The sequence below is a fragment of the Crotalus tigris genome, unplaced genomic scaffold (genome assembly GCF_016545835.1).
Source record: "Crotalus tigris isolate CLP2741 ecotype Arizona unplaced genomic scaffold, ASM1654583v1 scf7180000024401.5802323, whole genome shotgun sequence".
NCBI classification, from domain to species: Eukaryota; Metazoa; Chordata; class Lepidosauria; order Squamata; family Viperidae; genus Crotalus; species Crotalus tigris.
In genome coordinates this window covers 1482411-1493224 of record NW_024100569.1, presented here as the reverse complement: position 1 = coordinate 1493224, position 10814 = coordinate 1482411, and the positions used below count along the sequence as shown (strand labels likewise).

Sequence of the window (10814 nt, the reverse complement as noted above, 5' to 3'; positions counted from 1 at the left end):
TCAATAGGGTGCAAAAATGACCACGGGAGGAGTCAGTTGCCAAGTGGCTGAATTTTGATCATGTGACCATAGAGGTGCTCCAACAGTCGTGTGAAAAATGGTCATAACTTACTTTTTTCAGTGCCATTGTAACTTTGAACAGTCACTAAATGAACTGTTGTAACTCGAGGACTATTTGTAGTCTATACTCTCCCTGTGCGAGGTGCTCACACCAATAATTAAAAAAAGTGACGAAAGGGGCGATCTATTCTATATTACATGATCCTGTCAATACACATAAGTAACCATCCTTTCCTTTGCTGCGGACCCTTCCTATCGCCTGAAGGGAAGCTATCTCTTTAAATCTCTCTAACATTCCCCCCCCCCACCCTCAAATCCACGGAATAGAAAAGCCCATGGGACTCCCAGCCCTTACGCCGGTGTTCAAAAAGGGAGAGGACAGGACTCATCAACTTCACCCTCTTCTTCTGATTGGCCAGTGCAAAAGATGCCGGGGGGGAGCGGGGCGGGCGGAGCGGCGCCCGGATGAAAGACGGACGACGCCTTAAACAAGAGAGAAGGGCATGGCTGCGAGGCGCGTGCGCTGGGCGGCGCGAGCGCGAGCGCGCGGATGGCCGTTTCTCTTCCCCCCCCCCCCGGTTCTCGTCACTCACGGAGGCGGACGGGGGAGCGCCCTTGACTGGGCAGGTGAAAAGCGAAGTGGGGAGCCCCTCCCCTTTCTGGGCCTCGGGGGTTTTCGCGACGCCTGTTGTTTAGCTCCGGAGACCAAGGGAGAGCTGTCCGCGAGCTATCCGTGGCAACTGAAATGAAGTGAGCGAAAAAGGTCCCCTTCGTGGGCACCGCTGAGCCTGGTATAAATAGGGTGTTTGGCAGCGGCCTGTTGGGTGCGTGGAGGAAAACAAAATGAGAGAAAAGGCAGAAGGCGCTCCTGAAGATAGTGGAGGTGCAGGAGAAGGGAGGGCTGCCTGTGTTTGGGAATCAAAACGGTTAAAGGGGAGCCATTTTGAAGAAAACCACACCGGGGGTAGGGGGTAGGCAGGGATTCGCGTGTGTTTGTTAGGAATGGGCTGCATTTTGATTAGTCAGATGCTCCTCGGGGGCGGGGGGAACATGGTCTACCCTTAGGGATATAGGTATTATCTCTGTAGAAAAAAAAAAGTATGCCAAAATGGAGAAACGAAATAAGACTATGTGCCTCGGACGTTTCGGTGAAAACCACCAGAGAATTTTCTCCCGTTAATGCTGGCATGACTGATTTTCTTTGCTCTGCTCTGGAAATGATTTATATTTGTGTTGCCTTCTGAAAGTATTTTAAAAAAATTGGGCTGGGATACCCTGGCCTAGATGGATGTTATAACAGCATGTTTCTAGGATCCAATAGAAGTTTACCATGTCCCTTGCATGGATTGCTTAATAGCATTCCCTTAGTATATAGTTTTTATTTTTTTAATTGTAAAACTTGCATAGAATTCAATTCTGCTTTCATTGTAAAATTGTGTAGGTAGAGTTGTGCCAAAGTCGTATTTTCAGCATTTGTTTAATTTTTAGCAATTTGTAATACATTTTGGCCTGCAGATGAAAACATGATGCAGATGAAACAGGTCTGATTTGCTATTATAAATTTGCTCTTCAGAAGTTATAACTAAACCCAGTAAAGCTTGTGCCAATCCTTGAAAGCTCTGGACTACCTTGTAATTTGTAATGTATACTTTTTATTCATTTTTTTTAAAAAAATGATAAAAACTTATACAAACTAATATAAACTAAGAAAAAAAAACAAAGCTAAAAGTGGAAAGACTGAAATAAAAAATACAAAAAAGTACAGGTAGTCCTTGCTTAACAATCATTCGTTCAGTGACCGTTAGAAATTATGACACTGAATGAAAGAACTTAATGAACTCTTTTGAAATTTTGGTCGTTATAGCACCTCCATGATTACATCCCCAGAAAGTCAATAGGGAAGCTGGCAGAAAAAGTTGCTAGCAATGCCACCTGCCAAGAAGACTCTCCCAGATTTCTGTGGGCTGGCTAGAAAAGTCCAAGCAGAATTTTGGCACAGAGTATTTGCAGCATGGTGCATTTTCACTCTGGATTTCGGGATGGATGCAGTGTGGGGTCTTTCTGCTGTCACCTCTCAGAAACAAGAGGGAGTCTTCTTATCTCTGGGGGCTGGCTGTAGACGCCCCATGCCACAAACACACTGCTAAAATCTTGTTTGGATTCCAGGATAGACATTTTCCAGCCAGCCTTTTTAATAGTGAAAGGGTTGCTTGTTGGAGGGATTTATCACCACCCCCAATAGGACTCAGTATGTCCAGCAGGCAGGTTAACCCTGGAATGGAAAAGGTTGCCTAACCACTTCGCTCAATGACTGAAGATTTCAGTCTTAATTGTCATAAATCAAGACTACCTGTAGCTTCCAACCTTCTATACAACAGTTATAAGTACGACTACAGATTTACCTCTTAACTCTATGTTTACAACATAAGTCTTCTTTCTATAATCTAACTCGTCCAATAACCAAAACCATAAATGCTCAAAACCAAAACAAAGTATTTTTTTCTATTTTATACAAAAAAAAATCTATAAGGGGTTTTCAGTCAGCAATAAATGTAGTCATTTGTCATTTTTATTGTTATCAAAGAAGTCAACTTAGTTATCCTAGTAAGTTCTATCACTTTTACCAACTCTTTCTCTAATGTGGCTAATGCTGAATCTTGCTATCTCTGCAGTTATACACAAAAATGAAGTTCCTTGATTTTTTTCCAGCTGTTGGTCCAATCACAAAAGAAAAACATCTGGTCTCAATTGTATATTAATCTTTAAAATCCTCTAAATCAATGTATGTATTAGAATCCAAAAATTTCTAATTTTTTTATATGTCCACCAAAGATGATAAAAAGGCCCTTCTTAATGTTTAGATTTCCAACATAAATATGAAGTGCCTTTATATATTCTAGAACTTTTTTGAGGTAACGTATACCAATGATATATCATTTTATTAAAAAAATTCTTTTTAAGATTGTGGCATAGTATAAATTATAATCCTTTCTTTTGTTCCATCTGTACAGGTAGTCCTTGATTTAGGATCATAATTGAACCAAAAAATTAATTGCTAAGTAAGACAGATATGTGAGTTTTGCCCCATTTTATGACCTTTCTTGCCACAGTTAAGTGAATTACTGCAGTTAATAACACGATTGTTAAATGAATCTGGTTTCCTCATTGACTTTGCTTGTCAGATGATCGCAAAAAGTGACCACATGACCCTGAAACACTGCAACCATCATAAATACATGCTAGTTGCCAAGCGTTCAAATTTTGGTCACATATCTGTGGGGATGTTGAGATGGCCGCAAGTGTGAAAAATAGTCAAAAGTCATTTTTGTCACTTTGAATGGTTGCAAGTCGGGGACTATCTTTATATTACAATCTAAAATTTTAGCTCAAATTTCAGTAAGCTTGTACATTTTAGGATTTACATGTTCATTATTTGTTCAAACTCAATCTTCCAGTGTTCAAAACCATAAATTATTTTGTCTATTTTATATTACTAATGATTGCAAATAAGATAACTGTTGACAACTATATCTTTCTGCTCCCCCAGTTCTTCTCTTGATTTTATTTTAAGTTCCCTTTGATAAAATTCTACTTTCACAAGAGGTTAGACATTGTGATTTCCTATTTCTTGTCTATAAAATGTTACAAAGGTGTTTTAGGACAAATCCTGGGTTTTCTGTATTCTTAATATGGCATGTCTAACATTTCTAAAATCTACCTCAATCTTAACTATTTATTGTACCACCACTCTCAGATCACATCCTTCTAATTCCAAATTACTTTCATTCCAACTAGAAAGCAAGCTGCAAAATCCAATGTCAAATCAGATAAATCAATCTTCCTTTTTCCTTTGCATTTTGTAACATTTTATTTAATGTATTTTTCCTCTGCTGCCCCAATTTAGATAAATCCTTCTGCCACTGTTTAAATAGTATATCAGTTGTCAGAATAGATAGTGTGTGAAACAAAAACATCATTCTAGGCAGGACTTTCATTTTTATCACAGAAATTCTTCCCAATAATGACAATAGTTGTTTCTCCCATCTTACCATATCCTTTTTAACCTCATTCCATGTCTTAATGTAGATAACTGTATGGAATAATTTAGATGATGGCAATTCTATTTATTCCAGTAAAATCCAATTCAAATTCTGAATTAATGTCTAATATAAGTCTTAGATTGGATGAGGCATATTTGACATTACTGATTCAATGCTGTATGGAATCTTGCTCCCTTAGAAGACCTAATCCTGTTGCTTTAGTGTTCTAGACAAGGTTGCTATTGAAAAAAAATTCAGACATTTCTGATGTCATTTCTAGTGAAAACTGCCTTCCTTATTCTGATTAGACCAGCTTTTCTCAACCGGGGTCCATTCAAGATAGCTTGCTGGTTGTAGCGTTAGGGTTAGGATTAATCCTAATTAAATCTATGTGTGATACTTACCAAGATTGATGTGGAGGTATAATTGCTTTAAAATTTCAATATAGCATACAGAAAGGAAAGATAACCATCATTTCCTTGATTGACTTGCTATTGTGTGTAACAATCAGATTTTTTAAAAATAGGACTTGTTGGATTAAAAATAATTTTTATTGTATGGAAGACAGGTTGAGGAGGAAAGCCCCATGACCCAAAGACTCTACATACTCCAGAGAGAGTTGCCTGTTGAATTTTTTTATCCCACCTTTATTACTTTTATAATTCAAGGAGGCCAACATATCTTAATTTCCTTCTTCCTCCTATATTCCCGATAACACCACCCTGTGAGGTGAATACTGTAGAGCCTAGAGAAAGTGACTGGCCCAAAGATATCCAGCCAATTTCGTGCCTAAGGTAGGACTAGAACTCATAGTCTCCACGGTCTGGTTTCTAGCCTGGTGCCTTAATCACTAGACCAAACTAGGTCTCTTATTTCTTGCTTCCTTGCCATTTAGTGACCACAGTCCATTTCATTGACTATCATTAAGTGAAATGATTACTGAGCAAACCTGACTGAGTTGCTGTGAAGATAGCTGTCTCTTTCAGATAAAATTCTCTTGTACAGTTTCCACAGCATTGGTCTCTAGTGTACCTTGTTGTCTATCTAATTTGCAATAGTCAATAACTGAGGTAGTCAGTAAACGAGTGGCTGTAATAATTAACTTTCAGTGTTTCAGCAATATATTATTTTCCATGTATAGATTATCACACAGTACATAGGAAATTGATAAATTTTATAAAGGTGTAATTAAAATCAGCAAAATTGCATTTGTGTTTCACGGTTTTAAGAATCAGGTATTTAAGTTCTATGGCATATTTTGATTTGTTCCCTCAATTGTTCTTTGTTTGTTTGACAGTTTCTCTTATGTGAATTGTCATGTAATTGTTGATATTGCAAACCTTCAGAGTGATGCTAAAAGTTGTTAATGAGCTTTAAGCGAATACCTACTTTATGCTACATTAATTAAATTCATGGAATGCAGTTGTATGGGCTCTGCATTTTTCTCAGGCTTGTACTTCTGGATCATTTTTGAAGAATGCACAATCTAAATAATGTGCTGAGGTAATAGGAACTGATGTTGTTAATTCCCTGGACTACAGGTAGACCTAGACTTACAACCACAATTGAACCCAAAAGTTCTGTTGCTAAGTGAGACAATGGTTTCACCCCATTTTACAACCTTTCTTGGCTACTGCAGTTGTTAAATTAGTAACTTGTTAAGTGGATGTGGTTCCCCATTGACTTTGTCAGAAAGTCACAAAAAGTGACCACATGATCCCAGGACTCTGGAACCATCATAATTATGAACCAGTTGCCAAGCATCTGAATTTTGATCATGTGACCATGAGGATGTTGCAGTGGTTGTAAATATGAAAACAGTCATATATCACTTTTCAATGCTTTTCTAACTTTGAATGGTCACTAAATGAATGGCTGTAAGTCGAGAACTACCTGTAATCAGTAATTTTCATACCATTGGCCATGATACTCTTCTGGCATAGACATGTTATATGCCACAATGATGTCAAAATGATGGTACCACAAAAATATGCTTATATAATCACGATATCTGATATAAATGCATAACTCATATCATTTGCATGATGATGTAATCATATACAGTATGAGCTATTGCCCTCTGTATATGGATGGCTATGCCTTCTGATTAGGACCTGGGAACTGAAAATCTAGGATTTGATAAAAAATATTGGTACTGTTCTGAGGTGTTTCAGTCTACTAATGATACTGTGTTTTACTATGTTCTGGTTTAGACAATAGCATGATTAATAATAGTTTGAAGGTTTGGCATTCAGGATTGTTTGGATAGAATTTCAGTTGAGGAAGGAATAGTGTTTATTGGTCACATTGCCAAGCTTCATTTTTTTTCAATGAAATATTTGTTTACGTAGACTGTCCTGTACAGAATAGGTGCTTGCTTGTAGTTTGTACCTGAACCAAAACATTCCTGTTTGTTTTAGATATAAAATAAAGCACAGTTGTTTTATTGTTTATTTCAGAGATGGTTGAAAACATATTTCCAAACAGAAGTGGTAAAAAGCCAGTGGATACTTTTTGGAGTATATTTCTAGTAATCATAGCAGAAGCAGTGTAAACTCTTGTATTATTGGGATGTTGGAGAGCTACATCGTCCCTTCTTTTGGAGAGAAATATTCTACTGGGAACTTCTTTTTCTACTGAGTAACAAATGAACAGACCCTGTGGAAAAATGACAGATGACAGACAGTTTGATTTGTACTAGCCTTGATCAGTGAAATCATACCCAAGATCTCTGTAGCTTTTGTTTTGGCCAAAAGATAGAAAACCAAAAACATTCCAGGTTTTGTTTTTGTAAAGTTCAGTGGAATTTCCAGAAATTGCTGTATTTGTTTCTGGGTTGAAACAAAGTGTATTTTCTATTTTGTGTACATTTCTAGTGGAAATATGTGAAAGAGTGTGACATCCAGTCCTCATTCTGATATTTTTCTACTAATTGTAGTTTCCTAGCAGCAGTTCATTAGTATAAAATTGAAAACTAAATATGTAAAATTAAAAAACCCAGTTTTGCTACAACTTTTTCCCAATAAAGTTTTTAATGTAGTTTGCCTAGAACAAAAGAGAACATAGTTCTGTGACCAATCTCTCTAAATTATTACTTTACTAATCCATAAAATAGTGTTTAGGCATGCTCTCTAAGCTTTCTTTATACAAGAATTTCATTTGTTGTATCTTCACCAAGCATTGTCATCTTATTTTTTTAAAAAATTAATTTGATACTCGTACAAATGAAATTAGAAACAGCATTTTATACTCTCTTTGCAGAAATACAACTGATTGAGCGACAGATACAAATTGTAATACGACTTCTGAATGTATAAGATATCTGATAAGAATCTCCTCTTCTGATCAAGCATCAATACTGCAACAAGAATTTTATTAACTCCAAGTCTTGATAACATATTGGGACATTGTTATGAGAATATTTTTTTCATTCCCTGGTGATTTTCCTACATGCCGTCTAGTTAATAATAAATTTATACAGAATGTGAATTGACAGAAGATGTTTTGTTAAACATGTGTGAAGAGAATTCATTTCATGTTCGTTACAGGTAAGCATATATACTAATTAATACATTGAAAAATTAACTTAAGGCTTGCATCTGAATGTTTAATTTTTTAAAATACTTCAGAGGGTCAATATATGTATGTTTAATACCACTATTATCCCATTATATGCATTTTAATTGGCAAATTAGAGTTCATCCATGATTGACCTCTTCCAGGTACTTGTAACCTCTTAACAATACTCTTTTTCTTTAATGTTTCAAATTTTATTTGAAGCTTCCTTATTTTTACCTGTGCTGAGCCAAGCTATGGAACTACGTAAATAAGAAATGGTGTTTAACAGGTTTATCTGGTACATTGTTTTAAGATTAAATTAATGTGAAAGGTAACCATTTGTAGGTAAGGCTCTTTTCATTGCCCATTCCTATTTGTTCATCTAGAACAGACATGTCAAAGTCGTGATGTTATGTGACATTGCGCAAAGTATCAGAGCTTTTTCCCGATTGCTGGCAATGGAGTGGGCGTGGTTTGCTCATGGTGTGTCCAGCCTGTGGGCCGGCAGTTTGACACCCCTGATCTAGAATAAAATGAACCTTACACTTGTAAGCACTATCATCGTATGGACCTATTTTTCTAAAAACTTGTAGACTTTTGCCAAAGTTACTAAGATAAATCTGCAATATTGAGTTTCCTCATATGGATTTGATTTACTTGTTCCAGCCTCTACTTCCATATTTTCTGGGCTGAAGCTAATGTTAGTTCAATTCAAAAACACTGGAATTTTCACCTTTTATGCTGTTAGTCACTATATGAATCATGTCTATTAATTTATTATTCGTATGTCCTTTGTTTCTGTATGTTTTTATTATGTTTATTGTCTTCTAAATCAACAGTGTTGGTGCTTAAAAATATGTGCAGTGTTTTTATCCAGAAGCAAAAAGATGGTTTGTAGCAGGCATAGTATTGCATGCAGTGCTGGGGAGAGTCTCCTGGGCTGTCACGATTGAAGGAAAGTGCAGTTTATATTTAAGGAGATTCGACTAGCTTTTCCACAGCAATGCCAAAAAATGCAAAAGACTTTATTTTTTAAACAGATCAAAGATAGCAATCTGAGAGAAATACTTATGGCACCTAGATCATTTTTGGGTTTAACCAAATGTTGTGATCAAGTAGAAGGTACAAGGAGATTCCAATTTCTTTTGTGAACTCTGTTCATAAAAGAGAATATTTTTTTATTTCTTGTTTCATTAGGAGCACATACATCTTCCCAGATAGGAAGATGGAAAATATTATTGCCATATATATAAAATTAATGTAGGAATATATATCTTGTCTCACACTTGAACTTGCTGTACATGTTCACTATAATAAAGGGCAGTGGCTCAGTAATACAACTAGCTTGATTTTGTTAGTCAAAACAATGTGGTTTAAAATGATTATTGAATGACACTAGCTTGTTGTACTCTAAAGTAATAAAAATTACAGTATTTCCAAATAAAATGGACTAAAGCTTGAGAAGAATTAAAATATTGAGAGATTTTTTTTTAAAGCAGGATAAATTGTTGAATGACATCTGAACATAAATACAGGAAATGATATGCAAGGATCTGAGTACAATGGGTTGATTGTTTAGATGTAAAACCAAACATAAGCAACAGTCTTATGCAAATATTTATACTGCATCCATAATATCAATATACCTAGAATCCAAAAAAAGGCTGCAGTGTGATAAATTGTTGCTGGTCTTGGTTTATGCAAACAAATGGACTTTTTTTTTAAAAAGTACAATATACACCTGTCCAGGGCTTCAGATTTAAATTTATATTCAAAGACTGAACACTTTTGGGAGAATGCCAACATACAGACTGTAGTAAAACTCTTTTTGAAGGGTGCTGCTGCAGTTGTATAAGGCAGCTATGCAGTCCCAAGAAAAGACAATGTGCTGAAGAAGTGCAGACCTGTACTATATTTGTACCTTCAAACCCAAAACACATAGCTTTAACCTACATTACTTAATAATATTCAATATTACTCAATATTGAGTAATAAATAATATTGAATGTTATTTATTGAGTACGGTATTTGGTTAAATAATAATTGTTCATATAGTCTGGAGAACACAGAGTAGGAAGCTGTTTTCAATAGATACATAAGTCCAAAGGAGGCCATTTAGATAAAGTGCAAACTCTTGTTTTGTGCAGTAATTCCAATTAATATATGGGTTCCACATGTTTATCCAAATCTACTTAAATGCATTCAGCAAAGGGTGAAAATTGGCTATACCATCAAATTGTTATAATGATTCGACTTCTTTCCTAACATTCAAAGAATTCTGTTTTTCTTTAGCATAAATGGGTTATTTCTTGTCCTGAAATCAGAAATGATAGGGGACAGATTGGCCTTCTGTGTGACATTTTTTAAGGTAATGCACCTGCTCCTCCTCCTTTTCTCAAGGCAAAACTTTAAAAAGTTCTTTCTTAGTTTCCGTGCTTGGGAAAGTTTTCATTTTCTGTTTCAAACTTATTGCACTTTGCCTGAGTCCTCCATAAAATTAGGAACTATGAACTAAGTGATTTGGAAATTAATTAGTGAAAATTACAATTTCCCTTCTTTGCTACTATATTACATAGCTGCATCTTATACAATAAGTGTAGACCTTGACATTTCTATAACTTTTTAAATTAAATGTTTTTAAAAGCATTTGTGTATGTGTGCGTGTGTATATGTATGTATGTAATCACACACAAACATACACGCATACAGTACATATATACAGAAGCCAAAAATGAATTACTGGTATGAGGGGATTATGCAATTTATTGTTTCATTAATAGGATTGTATCTTTTAGGTGTGGGATGTAATACATTTAATTTTAATTGGATGTGACGTTTAACATAAGGTGCCCGGAGAGAACCTCTCAGGAGACGAGAGGATTAGTTAACATTGCCCAATAAGAGAGAGTTCAATCTTTTGCTGTGGCAATTATAACAGTGCTGTAGTCAATTTTGTTATATCATTTTAATAAAATGGAAGAAAACACCTGTTGGCTGTTTCTGAGAAATGCTATAGGTATGCTGTAGATAGGCCAACTGGGACATTTCATGGGCGAAATATAAATTTTGCTTTTACTGCACAAGCTAAGAATGTCTGTCATATCGATGTGCTTAAGCTGCAGAATGTCGAAAGCTAAGAGGTACAGTATTCAGTAA

General features: G+C 35.8%; 1 protein-coding gene across 2 annotated transcripts in view; it reads left to right on the top strand.

The window, feature by feature from the left end:
• The first annotated feature begins 617 nt into the window (after positions 1-617).
• Positions 618-10814, top strand: part of GPSM2 (G protein signaling modulator 2) — a 31339-nt gene continuing 21142 nt past the window's right edge. The window contains exons 1-2 of one of the 2 annotated variants that reach the window (XM_039329590.1): positions 618-810; positions 7362-7648. In XM_039329590.1, coding sequence (XP_039185524.1) covers positions 7614-7648 — 35 coding nt within the window. In that variant the 5' untranslated portion in view covers positions 618-810; positions 7362-7613. Of the gene's footprint in view, positions 852-7361; positions 7649-10814 lie in introns of both variants that reach the window. The other variant, XM_039329591.1, reaches the window with a different exon arrangement.